At 34.3% G+C, this 27,198-nt stretch overlaps 1 protein-coding gene across 1 annotated transcript in view; it reads left to right on the top strand.

Moving 5' to 3' along the window:
* Positions 1-27,198, top strand: part of LOC138825062 (transcription factor SOX-6-like) — a 237,682-nt gene that overhangs the window by 115,121 nt on the left and 95,363 nt on the right. Inside the window, exons 6-7 of the mRNA XM_070019448.1 lie at positions 6,302-6,381; positions 8,112-8,234. Of these exons, the coding sequence (XP_069875549.1) occupies positions 6,302-6,381; positions 8,112-8,234 (203 nt within the window). The remainder of the gene's footprint in view (positions 1-6,301; positions 6,382-8,111; positions 8,235-27,198) is intronic.

Raw genomic sequence — 27,198 nt, 5'->3', positions numbered from 1 at the left:
TTCAAATATAAATGAATCAAAGCTAATACACTTTGAGCATCTCTAATTTGAACATCCAGAATGCTCTCATATCTAAAATGTTTAGGTGAAAAAGTGCAAAATCTTTTCTTCTGACATTTTTTTAAATTAAAACTTTCAAAATCCTTTCTTCTAACTTTTTTTGAAATACATAATTCTACATAATAATAGCTGTAGTCACCCTACTGAGCAATAGACCACCAGATCTTTTTTTTTCCACCTGTGACTTAGTATCTATAGCTTGAACTTTCCCCATCCCATTTTCTTCATCCTTTCCTCAGTCTCTGTTAACCACGAGTCTACCTACAACTTCTGTAAGAACAACATTTTTATTCAGATTGCAAAGATGAGTGAGATCATGAAGTACATCTCTTCCTTTTGCTTCACATAATGATTGCTAGCTCCATGTATGTTGTTACAAATGATAGACTTTCCTGTCTGTCTTATGGCTAGTGTTCCATTGTGTACATGTGTCTCCCACATGTCCTTTATCCATTCATCAGGTGGTGAATGCTTAGATTCTGCCAACTTTATTTCAGCAATGTTGTTATCAAGGCATAAATTGTTCATATCCTGGGGTTAGATTTTAACCCAGGTATTTAATTATTTTAGATACTATTATAAATAGAATTTCTTTATTAGTTTTCTTTGGGGTTGTTTTATAGCCTGTATATAAAAATGCAACTTTTCTAATACCCTGTAAGTTTACTAATTTTTTTTCTCTCTACTATCTTTCTCATAGACTTTTAGGGATATTTTTCTATGAATCAGCCTATTTTCTCTTTAAACAGAAATAATTTTACCCATTTTCCAGTTTAAATTCATTTCATATCTTTTTCTTGTCTATTAACACTGACTAGAATTTCCAGTACAACACTGAATAGAAGAAGAAAAAGTAATAACCACTATCTCGTTCTTTAGGGAGAAAAGTTTTACGCTTACACCAACCAAATTAGCTGAGTTTTTAACACTTGGTGATGCTGAAATTTTTTTCTCCTATTCATATTGGATTTTGAAAATGACTTTTTTTTGCATCATTTGAAGTGATCCTGTGTTTTTTGTTCTGTTAATTAAATGTATTGTATTGATTTGATTATGTTGAACCTCCTTGGTATTCCTAGGATAATTGCTACTTTGTTATGGTGAATGATACTTCTAATATGCTATTGGATTTAATTTGGTAATGTTTCGCTGAGGATTTTACACATATTTACAAGAGGTGTTAGTCTTTAATTTTCTTTTGCTATGATGTATTTCTCTGGAATCAAGGTATTCTTGGCCTCAGAGAACATATTTATTTATTTATTTTGGAAAAGTTTGAGAAAGATTGATATTATTTCTTCTTTAAGCATCTTGTGGAATTCATAGTGAAGCAATGTGGATCAGGGCTTTTCTTTGTTAGAAAGATTTTTATTACTCATTCAATCTCTTTACTTGCTACAAGTTGTTGAGATTTCCTATTTCAACTTGAGTCAGTTGGTTAATTTGTGTGTTTCAAGAAATTTTTCTCTTTCTTCTAAGTTATTTAATTGGTTGGTGTACAATCATTATGATTGTCCCTGTTGCTTCTTTTATTGTTTACTATTTTTCTGCCAAGATACATGCCATATGTATATGAACAACTTTCATAACTCTAAGATCTAGATTGAAGTAAGTGGTCTTATCTCTATTATTAAGTTAAAAGAAGACACTAAACTATTAAATCAATGTATTATGACATATGATTCATAACAGAATTATATCTACCTGTATATGTATAAATTAAAAACTTAAATATTAAATTAGCTTATTAGGAATTCACATCTAGAAAATAGTGGAGGTGCAGTTAAGACCTAAATTCTGTGATTTGGTACTTTCAACTTGAAGATATGGTCTATGGGTTCAAAGCAGAGATATGTAACCACTCTATGAATATTTATATCTACTTGGAACCAAAGAATTTTGTAACTCTTTCATTAGCATGTTCAGTTTTCAATGAGAATGCTGAGATTATAAAGGAAGTTTTGTGTTTACCAGTGTAAATTCACTTAACTTTATGAACTTAAGAATTATTTTAACGGTGTTTTCGCTTGAATATGGAGGCTATGTAATTTATGAGCTTGTAATTTAAGGCTTGAAGGTTTTCTTGAGATTTCAGTACTGAAGATTGAACTCACAGACTTGCACTGCCAAGTAGGTGCTCTACTAGTTGAGCCATACTTTTAGCTCTTTTTGTGCTTTTTTTTGTTTTGGTCAGTCGTGGGGCTTGTACTCTGGGCCTGGGCGCTGTCTCTCAGCTCTTCAGCTCAAGGCAAGCGCTCTCCCACTTGAGTCATTGCACCACTTCCAGTGTTCTGAGTGGTTTTTTGGAGATAAGAGTCTTATTGAATTTCCTGCCCGGGCTGGCTTTGAACTGTGATCCTCAGATCTCAGCCTCCTGAGTAGCTAGGACTACAAGCATGAGCCACCGATGCCCAGCCTTTGTGCTGTCTTCATTTGAGGAACTATCTTGAGTTTTATGTCCAGGCCACTTGGACCATGATCCTCCCACTTGTGCTTCTCTATGTTGCCGGGGATGACAGATACATGCCATTCTACCCAGATATTGTTGTTTCATCTCTAGCTGGGCTAGCAGGTGCAAGCCATAATGCTCAGCCATTGGTTGAGTCTCTCAAACTTCTTTTTTCCCTAGGTTTGGCTTTTGAACCCTATTCTTTTGATCTCAGGCTCTCAAGTACCTGGCATTAAGGGCTTGAGCTACTGTACCTAGCCAAGACCTACCTGAGCTTTGAGTTCAGATGATCTTAGAAAAAAATTGGGGGTCAAAAATATTTTCATCATTGATATTCTTAGATGATTAGAGAAGAAAAAACCAGGAAAAATAAGAGTATGATGATCTCAGTAATCTATACTATTATCCTTTCAAAATTTTTGTTCTCAGAACAAATTGAAGATTTCATTTTGATTTTTTTAGTCCAAAGTCCTAACTTTTGCTACAGTGTAAAGATAAATCCAGACTTATTACATTCACATTTTTGGACAGTCACTACAGAATTTGGAGTCCTGACTCCTACTTTGTGTGTGTGTGTGTGTGTGTGTGTGTGTGTGTGTGTGTGTGTGTGTGTGTGTGTGTGTATGTGTGTGTTTCCTTTTCTTCTCCTCCTCCCAAAGACTCTAAATGACTCCTACAATATATTAGCATCCAAAGTTAGTATCTCAGGATCTATGACTCTCCCAGTCATACTTGTTCTTTTGAAGAATGCAAGTTAATTAGAAAGACTTTTACCCAGCCAATTTTTTTTATTCTTTTAAAAAAGTGGAATTTATGTCTAAACTATGCCAATTAGGAGTATTCTTGCAGAAGACAGCATGAGTCTTGGTTGAAGTTTCATTTCCTATTAAGTTCTGGATTCATTTCTCTCTAAAATTTAACAATTTACATTCTCTCATTTAGAACTTTTGTTGTGATGACAGAGGAACATATCTTATTCTGATAAGTGAAACTAATGTTAAGCAACTTTTCCATAGATTAAAAAAATTGTTTTATATTTGTTCTGTAATCTTCAGATAAAAACAAATTAGAATACATGGAGGTTGGCAAGATAGACTTGCAGAAAGTACATTATCATGTCCCAAATTGGTTTCTGGGGATTGTCTTCTTACACTACAGGTAGCAAGGGCTAAATTACAGTTGTGCCTAAAGCCAACCTGTTCCAACAGGCTTTCTCTTCCTTTATTCATTTTAAAAAGAATGGTTCCTCACGCAAGCATTTGAAATTTGAAAAAAAAATTGCTGTAACATGTTGACTAATTGCTTGCCAAGCCAGCTAGTGAGAACTCTTCCTGATCAATTGTTATACAGAACAAAATCAGAGAGGATAGAGAAAACTTGCCCCTTTATTATCAAAAACTATACATTACTTTCGAATCTTTCTCCCTCTTAAGTTTTTTTTCTCCCATTTTTAACCTCCCTCTCTCTCTTCCAATTATACCACTCTTTGTGGTATACCTTGTTGCTCTGATAGATTCATTTTTTTTTTATTTTCAGAATTGATATGGTGATATATTTTGAAGAAATAGCTTTCTAAAGATACATTCAAATAAACAGATTCAACCCCACAGTAAGGTTAGAATGTTTTGGTTTTTTAAAAAATATGCTTGTTGACAGTGGAAAGAAAACTGTATGTAGCCAGCAGGTGAGCTGGAGAGTACTACAGGGTGTGGTAGAGATAGTAATAAATTAACTGGCAAGCCAAAAACTATATTTAAAAAAAAATCAACTATTTCATAGCACAGAAGCATGACAGCTATGAAAAAAGGAGTGCCCCAGGGAATTCTTTTAGAGTTTGATTTTTTTAAATATGTTTGACATGAAAAATGTTTTAGTACAAATAAAGCAACTGGTATTAAACTTACGGGGTGGGGGTTGTGGTTTTGAGTTGATATGAATAATGCATGATATTTAAAGAAAGAACAGCTTTAAAATGTTCCAGGAGGCAGTCCATGTTGATGGTTGCAATGGTGATTTTCCCCCTATTTTTTGAAACATCATTAATTCAGCATCGTTTACAGTTTTTTTAACCTGATAAGACATCAACCAAAGAAGTACTGCTTGACTTATATAAGATATTCTTTCTTCAGATAATTTAGTTCACAGATGAAGATCAGTAGAATTATTTAAGCATAAAACAGTGACAGTCATTTACTATAAAAATAATTTGGCCTAGTTATCTATTTAAAAAGCTCATATAATACTGAAAACTAAAATCAACCTCATGGAAGGGGAAAAACAAGATCAGATATTTTGAACATTACTCCATAGGAGATCAGCACAATATAGTGTTAGTGAATGCATTGTAGCAGCACTCCATATGCAATCAGAAGCCAATTGTTACTGGACTGTGTACAAGCACACACTGTGCTCAATGGTCTGATGAGGTATTATGGATATGATGCAAGGAGAGTGTGTCGATTAGAAGCTAACAATTTGTTAAAAGTGAACACGACTTCACAGTTACATTGGACCAGCTGAGTGGCACTTCATGTGGCAAACAGGATGAGTTCCAAGGAACCAGGGACACTGGGAAGGGTCCAGGTACTAGTATCTGTGCTGGGGGAAAAAAGGGAGCATGTGGGGGGGGGGGAGGGGCTTACTGCTGTCCAGTTGACTACTGCTGTTACAGTGACTCTTTATACAATGTCTCTTTATTATTACATTCAGATTTCTGTGCGGAAAAGTTCATGTAAAACAGCATGATTATTATAAATGTCAAAAATGTGTGGAGGAACAGCCTATTAAAATATAGCCTAGAGATACTACATAACACTGACTTTAAATAAGTAGCTGAAGCCAAAGTGATAGTACAATAACTCACTAATATTGTGTGATTTTTTTTCCCCCACAAGTATTATTTTTTTCTTTAGTTACTTCCTCTCAGTTCTTCAGATTGCTGGCCACAGAGTGCTTAGCTCATGGAAGGTACTTTAGTCCCCTGTTGAGGAGTGGACTGGAGTTAGATAAACATCAACATGTGGCATGGGCCCCTACTAAACCACACCCAATCTATACCAGGCTTTTGATATAGATACCCCATGAAAAATATGTAATCAAATCATCATCATTGATGATCATCATGATGATCATCATCATTGATTGGTGCTTAGTAGGCACAATTCTCTACTAGGTTCTACTAATCAAATCCTAGAATTCCCCCCAAAACTGTTTTTCATTCCCACTAAGGGATACCACACATTTCACAGAACGTTAATAAATAATATACTTTCCCTCTCTTCCCTGTCAATAATAATAAGAGAAGTTGTGTTTTTAAAATGTTTTCTCTTTTTTATAATATAAAGTTTAGAGCTATGGAAAGTCAATAGCTGATAGTCTTTTGTTGGACTCTCGTACTTTGCCTTATTTACCAAGCCAAAACTTTCTATTGTTCAAGTAGAAAAGCCTCAGTGTTTTCACAGTGTACTGAGTGTCAGCCTGGCTTAAGATATTTTTTTACTCTTAAAAATGATGTATTACAAGATTTGTAATGGAGTGAACATGCTTGAATTGCACACTTATTTTTTTTTTGTATCACATTCATGTGTTGCCAGTTTGCCTACCAGCTATCTGTTAACGAAAAGTTCCAAGGCAGTACTGCAAGTCTGTGCCCAACCAAGCCTTTTGTTTCTGCAGATGTTTGGGCTTAGAGCAATGTTGTAAAGCTCAGGCAATCCAAAGGCCATGTTTGTACTTGTCTGCTGAGATTCCCTGTGCATTGTCTAAACCTGTATGCATTGTTCTTTCTGACAGGTGATAACTACCCCGTACAGTTCATTCCATCAACAATGGCAGCTGCTGCTGCTTCTGGACTCAGCCCTTTACAGCTCCAGGTAAGTGCCAGAAGAAAAAAAAAAAAAGAAGTGGGCCGTGAGCCAGTGCTTTAGTTGGGGGAAAAAAACTGCAAACCAGCTGTATGCTAAATAATGGCCTGCATGTTAAATAATTTTAAAGCCCAGCCCGCAAGGATTAACACCTTATGTACTTACCATTCTGCAAACAGAAGAGAAAATGGCCGGTTTCAATAAGTTCTAAAGGAAAGTGATACAATTTAATGCTATTTTCTGTCAGGTTAGTTAACTGTTTTACAATTTTTATGATTAGTTATTGAATATGTTAGCTTTTTCCTTACCAACTTCTTATCTATGTTTTCACTGTAGCTGGATTAGATTTTACATGGAAACATCAAAACAGAGGGTGATGTTAGATATTGTCCTTCTTGTACCTTATAGAATAATTTATTACTTCCAAATTACTTGATCATTTGGTAAATGTAAACAAATTGTGCAATCCTATTATTCCCAATGTCAGAAGTCTGGGCCTGTTGTCTGACCAAGTTCTGGATTAAGGTGCTTTCTAAATTTAAGGAGAATGTATTTAGAAGACTGAATGAAAAAATTATTTTACCTTACCTTCTTCACAATAATATAAGGAATTTGGAATAGGACCAGATATTTTTTTCCCTTCTACTACAGCCATTAGAATGGTAAATTGACTTAAATATATACATTGTATATATATATACCTATATATATACATGTATATATAAACATTGTATATATATTTATACACACATATATATGAGTGAACACCAACAGTCAAATATTTGGTATTTGAATATGCTAAAGATAGGTGGGCCGGGTGCCGGTGGCTCACACCTGTAATCCTAGCTACTCAGGAGGCTGAGATCTGAGGATCGCGGTTCAAAGCCAGCCCGGGCAGAAAAGTCTGTGAGACTCTTATCTCCAATAAACCACTAGAAAACTGGAAGTGGCGCTGTGGCTCAAATGGTAGAGTGCTTTCCTTGAGCTGAAGAGCTGAGGGATAGCGCCCAAGCCCAGAGTTCAAGTCCCACGACCAACCAAAAAAAAAAAAAAGATAGGTGGTACTACATAAGTTTCAATGAAACAGCTCATTAAAAATAATTTTTATTCTTACCATTTATTGTGATTGTTTTTGAGTTCTCTTTAAAAATCTAGAAGAGTGCATTTAGCTAGACATTTTTATTTCTGTGTTGCTATTCCTTAAAAAAATTTGAGCATAAAAAGTATACAACTTTTGTGCCATACAGAAACATTTTGGACATTTTCAATTGGACCTATAAGTAAAGAATTTTTTTCAGCACATAAGAAGTTTGTGTTTCAAGCCTCTATCCCCCAGCACAGGCTGTTGGGTAGAGCCAGAAAGTTTTTCCAACAGAAGCAGCAGTCTTACCTGTCTTGCAAATCTTGTTTCTACACTACTAACACTGGGACCAACAGCAGCTGGTAAAAATCTCAAGAGCCCCCTCACTATTGGTAAAAACCTAACCTGTTTCTCCTATTGCTATAGCTGATCTCTGGAGTAATTTCATGATTCAGAGGTGGAAATAAGAAACCAGTACCACTGGTTGAACCTATATAACCAAGATTCTATTTTTTTAAAAAGACAGAAAGGCTGAGTCTTAAATAGTCTACTTTCCATTCTTGATGTGGTCAGTACCCAAGATTTAGATATATATGTTGTTTCATGAGTTCTGACAGTGTGTTTTGTCTTTTTTTTTTCTGAATATGCTACTAAACAGAAGGGTCATGTTTCTCACCCACAAATTAACCCAAGGCTCAAGGGCCTAAGTGACCGTTTTGGCAGGAATTTGGACACCTTTGAACATGGTGGTGGCCACTCTTACAACCACAAACAGATTGAGGTATGAATGCTTCCATTGATACTTCATTGGGTGGGGACTGGATTGTTCAGTCATATTCTAGATTTTTTTAAAAGTAGCAAATATTCAAACTAAATCTGATCTTTCCTTTTTTTCTTGTATATAAGGAAGTTTTTTCTTTGGCTCCTTTTCTTTCAGACAAAAAAGGTAAAACTGAAACCAAGCCCTTTTATTAGATTCTTCATTGTTATACAAATCTAAATTCTTTACATTCTGAGTACATTCTGAGTATTGTTAAAGCCATCTTCCTCTCACTTTTTAACCTTTTCTTTTTTTTTGAGAGAGAGAGAGGGCAAATTTTGGGTCCTTTATTTTAGAGCTAAGTAGACTGCTGAAGGCTAATTACAAAGATCTGCAGGCTTTAAACCTTTTCTTAAGTATAATGTTTAACAAATACTTAGATATTTATACATTATTTTCATTTTCATATGTGATATCCCAAAAGCTTGATAAAATAGAATTCTGCTTGCATAGGTAAATCACGTTCAGAAAGATCAAATGATTTGAACAAATCTGAAAAATATTTGTTGAGTTAGGGTTTTTGCCCAGAACTTCTATATCTACCAAGTTCAGGGTTCATAACTTAGTTTTCTCAGACTAAGGTTGAATATTGAGCCAGGCTTGGTAGCTTTTTGTATCATAAACTTTTATAATATCCTTTTCATATTTAGTCTTCCAGTAAAGCTTTCTGTTGTTTTGCAGGACAATCTTACTACTTGACAGAAAATAGCATATGTGATTCTTTTAAAAATGAAGTCCTTTTCTACGTCAGGGACCTATTCTTCTTTGCTACAATTTCATACTTAATTCTTAATTCCTGTAACATTGGAGTATCTTTGGGACTGTCAGATGTTGGAGGGTTGCCATCTGTTGAATTAAAAAGCAAAAGGATAGAGAGTGGTTAACTTAAATTGGAGAAGTTTAATTTTCTGGGCGATATCTAATTTCTAACCCTAGAGTGGGAAACCTTAAGCGATCTGACAAGATCATATATTTTCATATCTTATTGACTCTATCCGTGTATACATATCAAATGCTGCAATCAATTGAGGGTTAATACCCAGGATTTCTTAGACATTATCTTCTCCATTGTTTTTGAATCTGTCCTTTAGAAAAATGATAGGGAATGATTACTCCTAAGAAGGAAGAAGCCAAGATCAAAGGCCACCTTGGAAGTAGCCTAAGGAAGGGTTTCAGAATTCATTGCCTGCCCCCACTTTTCCTCTTTCATTTTGATATAAAAGGTAGTCAGGGGGTTTCCACTCAGACATGACCAGACAGTATCCTGTCTTCTATACAACCAGAAGAGATTTCTGTCTAAGACTATAGAAAGGATGCCACATTTCTGGGAATTTTGGAAATCTATGCTTAGAAGACCTAAAATGAGATATCTGAGCAGGAACACTTTTTTTTTTTTTGCCTGTCATCCAGCTTGAACTCTGGGCCTGGATGCTCTCCCTAACCTTTTGTGCTCAAGACTGGTGCTTGAGCCACTGCTCAGCTTCTGGCTTTTTGTGGTTAATTGGAGATCAGAGTCTTTATGGACTTTTCTGCCCAGGTACACTTTACCCTCCTGAGTAGCTAGGATTAGAAGCATGAGCAAACTTTTGTGTGTGATGTTAGTTAGGAAGCTTACCCACTTAGAACAGTTAGCCTGAGGAGCTTTTAAATGCTTAGAAAATAAAAGCATATAGCCTTGGTTCAAATTCAAGGCTTCATTCCTTTTTCACTTTTATTCTCTGTTGAGATACTGTGTTTTACGCTATTATTCAGGTTTCTACTAAATTTCTTGTTTTGACTACATTTTTTAACTTACATTGGTTCTTTTCTGCCTCTTGGCCTTCTCTTCTGACTTCAGTTCCTGGGGTGTCAAGTCTGGCTTCTGTTTGTTTTCCGGACGTCATGATGTTTTGTATATGACTTCCAGAGCTGTGTGGTGTCACAGCAATGCTGATGTAGCAGCACAGCAGATACTACATGTCTGCCACTTGAATTAGGCTAATTAAGACCCACTAATGCAAGACCCTTCATAACTTTGCAGTTGAGTGTGGCTCATTTTGAGTTTCCTATTTCATCTATATTTTTGCTCTGTTTGCCTGCCTCCACTCATTGTACTTTTCCCCTGCATATCAGGAAACCTGTTTTTTTGTATGGTACATTGGCTAGAAAAAACCGATATTGTTTGAAAAGCAGCTTCCCCAAACTCTCCTAGTGTGAGTATGGCATTTTTATAGGGATCTTCATGAACAACATAGTAGACATCTTTAGCTGAGCCAGTAAACAATTATATTTTAAATTTTGAGCAAAGGTAAAAGGAAATTTTTAAAGCATCTTATTTTATTGTTATTAAAACTCCATTTTCTTTTCGGCAAGGATCATTGCCCACCTTTAACAAGCTAAAATGTTACAGTTCCATCAATAATCATGATTATGATAAATTATTGATACCAAGGAATTATTACAATTATGTTAACAGATTTGGTTTATAAAGAAAGACTTTCAGGAGGAAAACTTAACAATATATTTCCCCTAGCATGTTGCTCAAAATGGATCCCTTTATCTAATGTAAAGGTTAACTTAATCATACTTCATGCCATTCTATTTCTATTATTAATGTTCTTGCATAAAACCTCATCAGCAATAATAGAACATGAACTAGAAACATGAACTTTTCTATTTTGTAGACAAAAGATACTTCAAATGGAAAGTCTCTTCTTAAGTTGACATATTTTACTATGCTCTTTCTTTAAAAGAAGGAAAATACAAGGAAGACCCTTTTATAACCATATACTACTTTGCTCATCTAAGGCTTGGTTTACTCTGCCTCAGGGGCACAATACTAGAAGAGAAAAGACCAAAGAATGCTATTTTTAGTTGAGCAGTTCAGCAGATGGAAGCATGGCTACTCATATATCTGAAGGTTTAGGGGCTTGAGCCATTAATTTTGATAATGTATTTAACCCTGGGAACAATCAGAAACTATAGCTCTAAAGTTACAATGCTTTTGACCTTTAGAGAACAGAGGGCATTTACTACAGTAAACAATATATTATATTGCTACTTATTCTAGTGCTCTCACCCTTATAAATTTCTGGATCAGTTGCAATTTGCTTCCTTAGCTGTATTATCATTGGTTTTTAAGAAAGTAAAAAAGGATGTTAAGGAAAGGGACCAATATAATGAGGCAGTCATGTAAACATGGCCTTTAAATAGTCATGGTGTTCCATTTTTCTCAAGGTCTGTTGTCTCTGGAACTAGGTTCTGAGTGACTTTTTAATGGAAAAGTAGTTTTAGTGTATTGATTTGTTGTATTTGATTACTTATTTACAATAAGATGGGTCTTTAATTTTGTTTTTTGTTTTGTTTGAATTGGGAGTAACGTTGCCTCATAGTTGTAGTTTACATTATACATAATCTGGTACTATATGCAAAGTGATACACCTGACTCATGCCTTCTTATTAAATGATGCATGCTTCTCTTCAGCAAATACAGCAGTTAAATACCACATAGCTTAAGAATTTCTAATTAAAATATCTCCACATGTCAGCATATTGGTAATGTATTATTTTAATCCATTTATTTTGTTTATGAAACAGTGACATATGTTTAGATTGTGAAATATATGAGGCTTAAAAATCACTTTATTGAAGAAAATTAATTCCTACAATACTGTCTGAGTAATGTGTTCACTCACCCAGTCAGGCACTGGCAGCACTGCCAGTCTTAATGTTGAGTAGACACACTTAGCCATCTCAGAACAGTCTTAGAAGGAAGCATAGCAGTTCTTTTTCTTACCTTCAATTGACAGAGATTTTCTTTCTTTCTTTTTCTTATTAATTCAAACCTGCAATTCCCCCAACCCACCCCACCCCTGCAAAGAAAAGAACACTTTTTGTTACCCTTTTTATAAAATACAATGAAAGACGGGACTGGGTATTTGTATAAGGGATTCTGAAAGGCCAATCAAAATTAAAACAGCTAGCTACCTTTTCAAAGTTAGACATAGTAATTTGTTTGTCAGCAGGGAGATGTTTGGTCAGCCCTGAGATAAAGTGACTGTCAGCAGTTATTCCTACAAGACAAGTAATTTCACTCAATGTATTACTGACAGATTGCTCACTTCTCCGAATCACCAGAGAAAACAAACTTAATATTGTTACAGGCAGAGTTTCTGTCTTCATTAGCTCGAGAGAATGATTTTTATCGAGCATTCAAAGTCCACCAAGCTTTAGTTGGAACATATTTTAACAGACTAGTTCTTATAATGATAGCATGAGGTAATAGCCTGAACGAAGAAATTGCATATGAAAATTCAAAACATACTCATATAAATACTTTTTCACTTTTATTTAATGGGTATTTTGTTTGGTTCTGAGGAAAAGTCTTGCTAAGTTTGCAAAGATGGAAGAGAACAATTGAGGTTTTTGCAAAATGAATAGTTGCACATATTTTATTTAAATGATATTGTCAATTTACTTGCTACAAATAGAAAGTGAAGAAGTATTTGCCAACATGGGGAATGTTTTATTGATATTTTAGTTCAAGACTGAATCTTTATGATATTGTATTTATATGTTCTGTATGTAGACATGCCTAGGTGCTCTGGGAGAATGGGAGAGTAAGCTAAATTTTCAGGCCATCCTTGCAAAGTTGTGATTCTAATAGAAAAGAAGGTTGAATGAAGAGTTGATTAGAATGACCAATTACTGGCTACCCAATGGTGAAAAGGAATGCATTGAATTTAAAGCTTACTTTGAGGATACAACCATAGAGTTGTGCTTGGAGAGGAAATGCTTGATTTTTTTTTTTGTTTTAATCAGCCTTCTCTCAATCACCTATGTCTTCTGACTTTTAAGAGTATGGGGGAACTTGAAAGGACCAAGGCAGCTAGGATTAGATGAGTCTTGGGCTAATGGAACATGTTCCACCTCTGGAATCAGAACTTTGAGCTAGAGTTTTCACTATTGTTGTCTTGGACTATTTTCAAAATGCCTTCTTATTTCAGCATTTCATTGTAAAAAGGCCATTAATATTCTCAGGGTCATTGTATCTATTAGATTTCTACAAATGTCAGCAGAAATGCCATCAGAATAAATAAAAACTTCCCAGTACAGCAGTCCTACTTCTGAGGGGCAAGTTTAATATATACTTCTTTTGGAAGACTGATTTTTTAAAAAGTGATTTTCAAGTAATTCCTAAAAGTTGAGAGTTGCTAGGCTCATGGAAGCCCTTCTATTTTCTGTTATTTAGTTAGTGGGATATTCAGTCATACTCACAAAGATGGTTCAGTAGAGGCAGGATATTGAAATTACAAGACCTATGCAGTCATCTAGATCTCCTAATGTGAGAATTCTATCATCATTTAACTGTAGCCCCACTAATTATTCTACTTACCAGGAAGCCCCCAGTATGTAAAAATAACCAGCATTCCATTATCTGTAAATTCTACATCTGTAGATTTACCTAAGTAGGATAGAAATGTTTAGACAAAAAAAATTACATCTGTGATGAACATGTACAGACTATTTTTACTTGTCATTCTTTCCTAAACCATACAGTACAACTACACACACCCTTTATATTGTATTGGGTATTATAAGTAATTTATATGAATATGTTATGTGAAAATAGAATCCTTATATAAAGGACTTGAGCATTCAGATTTCTTGGCATCTATTGGGAGCAACCAGAGCTTGGATATATCTCCCACAGATACTGAGAGAAAACTGTTATTCTATTTAAATAGATTTATTAGTTTCTCAAATAACATTTTTGCTATTCCTTTTTGCCAAACGAGTTTACTGTTTGCACATGTATATATTTTAATTATCTATTTACAAGTGAGAGATATGATGTGGTTAAAGAGATGTCTTTGATAAATCCTTATATATAAAAAAGTTTGAAAGCAAAACATCCTTATGTTTTAGAAGTTGTTTTGCTCCTGCTTCCAAATATAGAGTAAGTTGTAGTGATCAACATGTAGGAAATTTATACCAGAAAAAGATGTGATAAGTTATTTTGACCTATCAGGTCATAGAAAAGACTGAGACAAAAATATATATTGTGACATTTTAATGAAACAGTATTGGCCACTATAGCTGGAGGATTTCCTTCAGAGTCATACTCCAGATGTTGTCTAAATTGCCTAATCACAAGGGCTAGCACATAGCTATCACTCCCAGTTTTACCTTTTTGTTTTAATCATAAAGATTTCACATACTACATGCTTGTGAAAGACTAAATCAATACTAGTTCAGGGAATTATACTATGATTTAAACTATGTAACCATTTGAAAATATCTCAATTTATTTTGTCCACTCTTGATTATGAAGATTTGGATAATAATTACATTCTTTTACTTATCTCCTAACCTTAAATGGTACCAATAAAGGATTCATTTCTCAATTAGGTATAAATAAACACTAAATATCTGCTGAACTTTGTACTGAATGCTATATGGGCATTATATGTTCCTTTCTTTCATTCTTCCTTCATAACTGATGACAATAGTAGCCATGTAAGAAGAATTAATTTAATACCCTTTCCCCCAGTTTTATAAATACCAATTCCTTTATATTGATGATTAATCAATATTGCTGGTATAACTAAGTATTTTCATTTTTATTTAATAGACTGAAAATTGAAGCTAACTGGAACTAAACAAATTTACAAGGCCTCCAATGTCCTCATCAAATAGGGAAGCAAATATTTAAACTAGAATTCTTAATTTATAGTAATTAGGAGTTCCTTCGCAATAGTATGTTTCTCTTCTAACACCAACTACAACCTATAACTAGGGTCTGATGTTGTAATGCTTAGATGAATCTAGATCATGACTCTTTGTACTTGGTCTTGGATTCCCCTGGAGAAATTTGATTCCCCTTGAGAAATAGGAGCTACAACAAGTAAATGACAGATGTATATGAAATTTTTATTATTTAAAATATGTTGGCCAGTTTGACTATTTCAAACATGTAGAGTGTTAGCATATAGCATTCATTTCAGTCCAGTATAGAATAGAATTGCTCTTCATGTAAAATTCTATTTTTGAACATCTACTTTTTTCTCTAATTCATCTACTCATTTAAATTAATGAAGAATGAAATTTTATATATTCCAAATTTTAAAAATTACCTAATGAAGAAAGAAATTCAAGAATAAATTTTACATATTCTAAAATTTCTTCCCACTTGAAAATATTCTTGAATATGTCTAATTACAATTTGAAATTTTTAATTGTGAAAATACTGTACAGAGGGGTTACAATTACATGGGCAAGATAATGAGTACATTTCTTATCAAGCATTGTAGCCTCCTCCTTTGTTTCCCCTTCCCATCCCATCCTCCCCCTGCTACCAAAGTTGTAAAGTTCGTTTTCAACATACGACTTCTACGTCTCATTGTTGCAATGGGTCCTGAATGGATCAAGAAAATGTGGTATACATACACAATGGAGTTCTATGCCTCCATCAGAAAGAATGACATTGCCCCATTTGTTAGGAAATGGAAAGACTTGGAAAAAATTATATTAAGTGAAGTAAGCCAGGCCCAAAGAAACATAGGTCCCATGGTTTCCCTTATTTGCAATATCTAGTATATGTCTGAGTCAAGCAGAAAAGGTCAGATAAGGTGATGTTAGGGAAATGAACCCTAAGATATTTTATTCAAATGTTTTTTTTCTTTCATGCGAGTGTTTCTAACATATTTACAATTTGAAATTTTATCTTTAGAAGAGTTTACAACTAATTGATCACGTTCATAAAATTTGAAAATAAAATATTATATATTCTATGATTTCAATATGACTATGTGGGAAAAAAGCAAAACTATAAAGACAGTAAAACATATTAGTGATTGTAAGGATTTAGGTATGGAGAGGGAGATGACCAGGAGAAATACAGAAGATTTAAGCTGTAAAAATACTCCATATGAGTCTGTACTGGTAGATACTGGTCATAGTGCATTTATCCACATATATAGAATATATAGCATTGAGTGAAACCCATTGTAATTGTGAACTCTGGTTAATTCTGTTAAGGTATTGTGGGGCTCATCCACTGTGACAAATGTACCACTGTGGTGTAGAGGATGTTGGTAATGGGGTCTTTACATTTATGAGGGAAAGTATGTATGGAAAATTGTTATACTTTAAAATTTTTGCACCAAAACTTAAGTTGTGTAAAAAAATATGATGGCTTTTTAGAAAGTTTATAAGTGAATCCAAACATGACAAATTTAAACATTCAATTATTCAACAAATATTTAGTGCTTTCATTTTTAGATAGTAAATAGTTCTAACTAGGCATAGTTTTCTCCTCAAGGGTATGACAGACAGACACTTTGATTGTTCTGACTGACAGAGGGCAGAGAGGATTACTGCTGGGGTCTTGTAGGTAGAGACTAAGCAGGTTCTACTGAACACTGTACAACAGAGAATTATCCTGTCTAAAATGTCAGTAGTGCTAAGGTTGAGAAAATCTCCTACAGACATTGGGAAATATCAATGAGTAAAACAAGTCCCTGCTTTCTCAGAGTTCACAGTCTGTTGAGGGATAAAACAATATATACAAATCTATATCTATATTGTATATATATATATTCAATATATATATGAATCTATAAGAATTGACATTGCAGCTCTTATCTGTCCACCTGCATCTGGATAGACATTTTTTTTTCTAATGAAGGTTTCTTGGTTGTTTGTGCTCATTTTATTCACACTGATCTTCAAAACAAAAACTTTTATTCTAGCATGTCAATTCTGACTAGAGCAGTGTGCCATTCTCTTCAATAATCAAGCACATTATGTGCTTAATTTTCATTAAGGGAATACTATTTTGCTACTTTACTAGCATACAAATCTATCTTTCAGTGTGTAGTAAATGTGAAATTTGGTGAGGACCCAGGACTGGGAGTTTTTATAGGAAACTATTTCCTGAGATTCCAAAGGATGAATGGAATCATTCTTGTCAGAGAAACTATAGTTGATGTGTGTAACTAGGATATTACAAATGAAACCTGAATTTTTTTATAAAACAAAATAAAAGCTAAATAAAACCATATTGTGAATGTTATATATGTTATATATATGTTATATATGCGCGCGCACACACACATATATATACACAAATATACTTGTATCTACTTTATAGTTTAAGGATATTTATACTTGGCCTTGATAATAAATGTGTTTTAATGTCATCCTCATGTTTTTAAGGAAGAAATTGAATCCCAAGTAGGTTGAGTGACTTAGACCATATTACTCATAGGACTATAATAGGTGATTTATATGTATTTTAAAATTTACTTCTCAGCCAGGGTTCTTCACTTTTCAACTCTGCTGTCTGGTAGCAACACAGCAGGAAGCATAGCACCGGCAGAAAGCATCATCCTTTAGACGATTTCTTACTTATTCTTCTCTTCAGATGAAATTTCAGTGAATTAAAAGTAATTTAATTAAATCATAGGGGAAAATGTCAAAGTTGAAATGGCAAATCTCAGGATTTCAGAGTTTTATGTGTTTTTCAAGTTTTCAGCTGTCTAGATGAAACTTCAAGCCTATAGAATTTAGAAAGAATAAGAACTGTCTTATTCTGCAGCTTTCCTTTGAGGAAAATGCTTAGAATGCTGAATGCTGCAGGCCTATTCTTTGGAGTTTCTGAGGCTGTCTTACAATTTCAGAGTTTTGATGAGTGTCTCTGAGTAGCTGAGGACTGTGTCCTTGGCCATCCCTAGCCTGTGCAGCCCTCTGAGTGTGTTCAGCAGGTTGCATGCCAGCAGAGGAAGCAGATGTTCGACCATACTGGAATGGAGCGCCTGCTGCATCAGGAGCTGGGTATTCCTCTTGACATCTGGACGTTGTTGGGTCGCAGTGCCTGCCTCAGGCCTGGAGGCTTGGGGAGCTGTGGGGCAGAGAGCATGGAGTCTTTGCTGCTCTTTAAGTGATTAGCGCACTGAAGCAGCAATAATGTTGAATTATCGCTTGGCTGCTTTCTTCTCGGGAATCTTGGGACAATAGGAGAGTCAAGAAGGAGCATTTACAGTAAAGTCATGTTCAGAGAGACAAGACTAATTATGGAGTATTAAAGAGCTTTATTTTAAAGTGATTTAATTTACAAATAGCTCCAGACAGTGTATGAAACTTTTAGAACCATTAATGCAGCAGCTGAACAGACTATTCTAATTTAAAATGGCTCATATAGAAATGTTATTTCAGCAAGTGTCCATTTTTAGTTTCTGGACAAGTGGTCAAATTCTACTACAGAAAGCATATCATCTGATAAAAAGAGAAATTATATGGATACTTCTAGCTATTGGAGAAATTTTTGTAGCTTGAAGCAAAAGATTTTTTTTTTAGGTAAGAGACTGACTGACTTCCCTTGCTGGCTTTTACTATTTTAATTTATCATGCAGAAAACTGGTCTGAATTTGCTACCCAAAGCTAAAACCAGTTGTTATTTCCTTTATGATATGTGTTATTTAAGCACAATGGATATGGGAATGGCTAGTTTAAAATGTATTTTGTGATGTCACATTATGTTTCTTCCAGAATTCCAGTAAGAATTCTGTGCTCAAATAAGCCTTCGTATAAACAGACTATAGCCATTTATGTTCAAAATAATATATTATAAGAGAATGCAATGTTGCTCTCGCTTAACCTCTCATATTCTAAGGGGTTTATGTTTAATTAACACTGGAGAGAGACTGGCCTGAGAGGCTGTGAAAGGTGATAGAGCTCCATTTTCCAAAGGCTGCTCTTTTTAGCTGGGAGGGAGTTTTTTTTTTTTTTTTAATAATTAGAAAGTACTATTTTCTGAAATTCCCTCTAACTAAGCTGTATTTCATTGGGCCATTTAATGCTCAGATGGACAAAGGTATTACTTCAGTCACTGAATTGTATCAAACTCCTTCTCAGAGGCCCAGTTTAAAAACTCTGTAGGAAAAGTAGTTTAGCATCACATTCCCAATGGCTTGTCACTGGTCTGCTTGTAAAGAAAAGCAAATAAATAAAATTTTAAAATGAGAGACCAATACTGTTACTTAGTAGGTAGGCATGTCCACATCATTCTGAGTTTTCTCTCTGGAGTTTAGCACCTCCATAGCCCATACAACATACAGAAAAGACACATTTCCAACCCGTGATGCTGTTTACTGACTCAGGACATTCTCCTTACACCCAAGCAGTGTGATCTGCTCCACCTAAAGGGGCACTTCCAGCTCAAAGTATGTATATGTCATTGACTCAGACACGGCACAACAAAGAGAGCAAGATTAAGACCATCAGAAGAGGAATCTTTATTTGAGGCAGCAGAGGACTAGTTGTAACTGATTTGGATGCACATGATTCCATTTTCCAAAAATGTATTAATAGTTTTAATAAAGAAGCACATCTTAGTTACAGAAATAGTATTTATAATTAACCTCTATCTAACTGAACCTTCTCCTGTTTTATATTTACCTCTGCTTACATTTCTTGATTATGAAACACCATTACCAAATGCAAGCAAGCCTATTTATGAAACAGGAAGATGACTGTATATCATCAGGTCATGATTTGTGACCACTTACTGAAACAACATTCCCTTCTTGTGTAGCAGCTGGCTTTCTCTATACCTATTTTCTATCTATCTATTAGTGAATGATGTGGAGGTTTCAATAAACAAGTACCTTTTAGTTCTACAGGATCTCTAATGTTAAAAGACATATGTGGCCATGAGTTAGTGTTCTCTGAACTTCAGTCTTCTCATATGTGAAATGGGGATAACAACATCTCCTCCCAGATGATTATTCTGAAGATTAAGTAAAATACAAGCACATGGTCTAAATTATGGTAGATGAAAAATAAACACAATTGTACCTCTTTTTCTCATATCTCTTATTCATTTATTAATTTAACAAATATTCTTGAATTATGTCCTTATGTACTTTAGGTCCTCTGTTAAACAAGCAAGTTAAGCAATTTTGTGCCCTCTTCAAGTTGATTCTAGGGAGGAAATCAATTAAATGAGCAATACTTCAAAGTGTCACGAACAGACATCATAGGGGGCTGTTCATTTGGTGTATAGGCATATAATATACTAGTTTATTAAATAAGCTACCATGTATAGACATTTCTGTCTTTGTGTATGATGACTGTCCCCAATTCAAAAAGCATGAGCTTTAATACTTCACTCTCTAGCAAGAAGTAACAGCGGTTGGAAATTATGGTATTCATGTTGGACTTCTCATTAATTAAGGAAAGTAATGCCATGATATTTTAAAAAATTAGCAAAAGACAATGGGATTATGAAATGCCCTAGACTTCCAGAACTAGAAAGACCTGGTTGTTCAAGTCTTAACCCCACTCCTTCTTGGACAAATTAATCTTCCTGATAACCAGATTCTATTAAGGGGCCTAGGATAATACCCTTAAGGCAGTTGTGAGGGTATGTAAGAAAATTCTTTTGAGAGGTGCTTTGCAAACTTCCAAAGACAATGTAAAACTTTTGATCTTATAGTTGAAGAGACTAGAGACCAGAGAGATGCATTAATTTGACCATATCCATAGAGTTAGTAGATATCCTTAGTTAGGATGAAGTCTAAAGTCTTAGTGAGGATTCAGTCTAAAGACTAAATGTAATTGCTTCTTGTAAATAACTTTTGACTGAGTTGAACTGAATTAGAAAAGATGGCCAAGAGGATATTACATTTTATGCACTTATGTATTATAGGTGACAGTTGATTGGAGATACAGGTTTTAGTGTATATATCCAGGGAAATGAATTTTAGTGTATACATGCATATGTATATATGTATTATATATAATTTATCTGTGTGTATGTATTGTACATATACAAATATATTGCAATAGTGACTATATGTTAAAATCATAATACAATATCATATTGTAATATATCATTATATAATATTGTTATAGCTCTTTAAAATTGAATGTATCAACCTAATTAAGATTATCTTCTACAATACAAAAAAAGGCTCTGTTACAATGCTGGTAGTACTAAAAATATAAGCTTACAGTGGCATGATAAAAAGATAAATTATTTAACTAGTTTACTCATACAGTGATTCCCCAAATGTTTATTAAATGTCTACAGTATAATAAGCACTGTTTTCTGTTTTCAGCATACTAAAAGTCAATAAAATTTGACCCTGGCTCTCCGGGGGCCCATAATCTAGTGAGCAGTGTGATAATTGTTAAAATGGATGTGTGTTCAGAGTGAAGGTGCTAGGGGAGGAGGAAATATTTGCCTCTGCTTGGGGAAATACTAGCAACCTTCATGGATGAGGTGATGATAAAACTGAATCTTGAAAGGAGAATGTAAGTTTCCTAGGTTTGTGGAGAAGGATGTGGATTGACGGAGATCCAGAGAAGAGAAGAAACAGTTTTAGACAAAGAGCCTGCTCATTCGTGGAGCAGCAATAGACACATGGCACCTTCAGAAACAGTTGGCACAGGGTGAGTGCAAACGTAGGTGAGATTGGAAAGGTAAGCAAGTAGTTGGATTGCAGAGTGCATTTTAAACCACACTAGGGAATTTGCAATGCATGATTTTACTCACACCATAAATGGTAATGTAGTATATGTGGTATAGTGAACAACTTTATTGTGTGATATTATTCTATTAATTTGATCTCTAGTTTACATTTCCCATTACACTAGATTTAATAGTTAGAGAACTCTGGTAATATTGATATTCCCTTTAGTACAATGGTACCCTGTAGCAAGTGAGACTGTACAAATAGTGTAATGATATACACTGAATAAACAAAACTGTTTAAGATTGAAGCAAAGCCAAGGTCCAACTATTTCATGGGGATTTGTGGAAATCCTGTAATCTGTAGTTTAAACCCAATCATATTGAGCACATAGCTTCTCCATGAATGGGCCTTGATACTATATTTCAACCAAAGAATGAAACAAGAAGTAAAAAAAAAAAATCTATAAAGAATAGCTATGATTCTTCTAATTGTTAATGCCTTGTAATTATGTCCCTTTCTGGAATAATAAAATGTTCCTTGGCAGAGGTCAGGATCTCTGCCACTGACTTATTTAACAGATCCTCTTAACATCTGTCCTGCAGACTGTGCACTTTATTAGCAGACAAGAGACCCAACAGACTTAGCCCTGCTGTGTACCTTTTTCGCATTCACACAGCTGTGGATTAACTCAGACTTTCCAGAAGAAGACCAACCAGAAGGGAGAGTAATGTTATTGGCTGATTCTAAAAAGATGGGGTGGGGGGAGAGCAGAAACAAATGTTGTTCGAGTACAATTCAGTGTTTTTAGGGTGACAATTACCAGTCTGTTTTAAAAAGGAATAAAAGCAGCTATTTCACTAAAAAAGGAAAGTCTATTCATATCTGTGTGGGAACCTAATCAGGCTCTTGTTTCCAGTGACGATGACTCCACAGTCGCACCAGGTCTGCGACAAGAATGCTGCTTTTGTGTGCCGATAATGTGGACACGATAAAATTTCCTTTAAAAGACATATGTGTTTACATCATGAGATGTGTGAATTGACAAAATGCTTTGTTCTTCTCATATTTTTCATGCAGAGTTTCATGCTGCGTTGTTGGGCTGGAAATCTTTGATTAAATAGAATTAGTTGCTGAAATAAAATAGACACTTTTGTTTTATGATTCTTCTTGCTGAGCTATAAATTATCGTAAAACATTATAAGAAGTGACAAAAAGAAGTGCTGATTTGAACCTCTGACCCAACACAGGCACAAAAACATAAGATTATTTCTTCAAAGAGCTGCATAGAGACATAAATATTCCATGGTCTACTCAGAATTATGCCCTCTTAACAGACTAAAGCTGCAATTTTACATCATGTAAAGAGAGGTTTCTAGGAGTGTAACAGTAGGCTTAGAAGACATATTGAAATTTAGAACCCCACCTAACTTAGGACTTTGAAAGCATAAAGATTTTTCTCTGTCAAACAATGGACAGTGAAAACGAGTACTAAACAAAATTCCTGTTCTCTAAATGAATAGCTGAGAATGATTTCCCTTTTGCCAGAAAAGTGGTGCATTTCACAAATCGTAAGCTTCTTTCAAAGCCATGTTGTCTCTTAGCCCTAGCATCTTAGTTCTATTTGCAAATGGCCTTCAGGTATTAGCTCCTCCGAAATGGGCTGGGAGGAGGGAGGTGGAGGGAGACACAATATACTAAATGCACAACAAAAACTTTAAGAGCCCAAACACTTCCCATGGTGAAGGGTGTGTTAGTGTTCATTCTGTTCATGATGACTTTTAAATCTTTAGGTAACAAAGGACTTCTTTCACAGACTTTATTCTGAACAGCGCCTACCTAAACATACTTGGTCTAAACCAGCTGTTTTGAGTGATGGTGTTTCAGTACGAACTTGTAAATTCTTTAACTATACTATTTATCACATATTCCTTCCAGACCTTGTGACGAGATAGCAGTTCCTTCCTTTTCTGGAAGAGCATCTTCTTCATCTTTGACATACTTTTTGATAAATTATATGAAGTTGATAATAAGTAATTATTTCTCTAAGTAATACCTTGTGAATTATTTTTTCTAATCCTTCCTTTTTTGAGGTTGAACATAGAGCCAGTGTCTGATAGGCAAGTGCTCTACCACTGAGCTTCATCCACAGCCAAGAACAAGTTCTTTTAATAAGAATATATATATATATATATATATAGTACTAAGAAGAATAAGTCTGTATGAAATGCCTATGTTCTAAATATACCTTGTGTGTTTGCCTATTTACAATCTTTACAGTAGACTCTTGTTATCCTCACTTTATAGCTGTGGAAATTTAAGGCCTAGAGACATTAAATAACTTGCCCAGACATAATTAGTGAACACTGGTTTTGACTACAGTGAATGAACTCTTCATTATTTTGCAAACCTGCATATTGCAACTTATAAGATCTTGTTTTTCTACATTTCTTTATAGTCTCTTACATGTTTCATCTGCTATAGGAAAATTTCAAGATATTGAGATATCTACTAATACCACATGTAGTGACAATGCATTTTGTACTTTTTACCCACTTAAATGAATTTTATTATGGCTGCCATATACAAGATATCATTCATTTCTGCTAATTGGAGAGCAAGCAATGGGAATTACAGATAGCATATTTATATATTGCAAAATATGCTGAACTTATATTTATATATGTTATTTATATATGGAGATACAGATAGCATATTTATATATTGCAAAATATGCTGAACTTTTCCAATTGGCAATACTAATAATTTGCTGTTTAAAAAGTGAAAGTAGAGTTGTCCCTGATATGGACTTAAACATTTATTTCATTAAAAAATTTACAGTAAAAATATGAGGAACACAATATTTTGCATCTCATCTAGTTTATTTGATCACTTATAAGTGAATTCAAAACATTTATGTTCTTCTATATGTTTTTTAAATGCAATTTTTACTTTAGTATAAATATCACATTTGTATTTAATAGATCTATATATTTCATAATAGATACAAATTTTTTTATTAGTGTGATTTTTATATTCAGTCTTCCAATCTCTGCTGAGAAATGAAACCCAAGTTCAACTTGAAAACAGTGAAAACATTTTTATATAATAAACACATTCTTTTCCATCTAGCAATATTTGTTCTATGCAATGTTAAAATAAAAATATAGGTACAATGATAAAATAAAAAATAAAGTTCTAGAAAACACTATATTTTCTTTTCATGCAATTTTCTCTTCACAAATATACATGTTTAACAAATTGAAAAATTAAATTACATAGTTGCCCATATTTGTCTTCATTCTGTGTTATTTTGGAAGTTTCATTATGGATGGAATTTGAAGGGCAATTGTAGAATATTTTTCAAGCAACAGCATCTGGTTCCTTGGCAATCATCGTGGGCTAAGATCAGGCAGCTCTGGCTTATCTCCAGATTCCCATGTGGGTATTGCTGAGGGACTTCCATTTCTGCCATGTTGTTTTAATGATGTTTCCTAGAAACATAGAAACTCAGCACGGAATCCAAAGTCCGTTTCACTATGTATTAGACCTACATGACTTGGCCCTCTTGCTATTTTCCTGACACCAGAGAATTCACCCTTGCTTTACCCAGACCACTCTGCTCCAACTCTACTGGCCTCCCTTTTGTTTCTTGGACATTCCAAGTACAAACACCTTTGCCACAGGATTTCCATCTATACTTTGCTTTTTCCCGGGTGTTGTCCCCAGATAGTAATATGACTTACTCCCTCACTTCATTCAGGCATCCAAATGTCCTCTTTGAGATGCTTTGATCTCTCTATAAGCCCTCAACTCCACTCCATACTTACATACTTTATATGTCGTAGCATGTATTTCCCACACAACCACTTGCCTATGTGCTTAGTTGTCTTTTTCTCCCCATGCAGTTTCACAAAGTCACTACTTATATTTTTCTAAATATAAGTAGCAGCTACTCAGTAAATTTTTTTCAATAAATGGATGAAGGAATGAGTAAATGAATGCATCTTCTGGTCACAAAAAACTGGTAAACTAACATGTATTCTTTTATTAAAAAGTATAACAATACATATGCTAAAAATATCCATTGAAAACTTTTTATATGTTTTTTATTGTAAAAATACTGTACAGAAGGGTTACAGTTACATGAGTAAGGTAATGAATACATTTCCTATCGAGCATCATTACCTCCTCTGTTTTTCCCCAACCATGCTTTCCCTCCCCACCTCCCTCATTGAAAAGTTCTTATGACATAGTTTGTGAGAAGTAATGCCTAGGTTTCAAGTCAAGTTTGGAGTTCATGGATAAGTTTTTCATATACTATAGGTAGGGTAAAGATGCACTCATTTGTGTGGCTTGGGGGTTGATGGCTTTGAGACTACAAAATTAAATAAAGGAGCATTGCAAATGCCAACTCCATGTAGCACTTGGATCCCTTTACTGCCTGCCCATTTATTTGAAAGGGAACGAAGCAGTCCCTTTCCCGTAACGCCCCCTGCACACTGCCTTTATTATCACCTCTTTGAATATTTTGCTTCAAGAACTAAATTACTGCTTTGGTGACTTTATTTCTGTCAATAAGGCATCATATAGTACATAGAGACATTCTTATTAAAAATATTGAGGGTTGTTTTTTTCTTATTTACACCATATAATTGTTCTATAAGAAAATAATGTTCTTCTGAATTCATTCCAATATAATTGATATAATCAGAATGAATTCCAAACTAAGAGAATTAGGTACTCTATTAGATGATAAATTTTTAAGAAAGTACTGTAATGTAAAGGTAGGATATTTTGTTGAACTTTTATATTCTATTATCTTTTCATTTTAATAATGTTTCCTATCCTCAATACCAAACACATTCCCTACTCCATTAGTACAAAGAATTATGTTATAGGAGCGAACTACCCCAATGGTTGGGGAAATAGGTGAGAGGACATCTAACCAGGGAAACTCTTCTTTCAGTTCCTTTTTATTACTTGATATTCTTGAGCTAGCTTTACAGAATAATGAAATGAATTAAACAGGTCCTGGTTCTCAGTCAATGTATGTTGCATTCTTCCTTTGTCTGTTATGGAAAGGCCACTGGCAATTTTTCAAAGTGGGTCTGTTCAAAATAGGTCTGTTCTCACCTGAGATAAAATTTTGGTCATTTATGTATCTGAAAATACTCATAACATGACTATAATTATTGTTACCTGACCACTGTGGTTGCCTATTAACTATATACTTTTGAAATAATATAAAGATTATATGATACAAATCATTATAGAATACTCACAGATTGGTTTTCAAATACATTTAGGATAATTTTTTCTTTTTAATCACAGGATAATGGTGAAAAAACATCTTTTTATGAAGTAGAGACTAAAATCTCAAAGTACAAATTCTGTCTGAATCAATTCTCTGAAAGAATAGAATGTAAGGAAATATATGCACATATGGAAGTAGAAGGGATGTAGGG

The sequence above is a fragment of the Dipodomys merriami genome, unplaced genomic scaffold (genome assembly GCF_024711535.1).
Source record: "Dipodomys merriami isolate MVZ:Mamm:240054 unplaced genomic scaffold, mDipMer1.0.p SCAF_133, whole genome shotgun sequence".
NCBI lineage: Eukaryota > Metazoa > Chordata > Mammalia > Rodentia > Heteromyidae > Dipodomys > Dipodomys merriami.
This window is presented reverse-complemented; position numbering and strand designations above follow the sequence as displayed.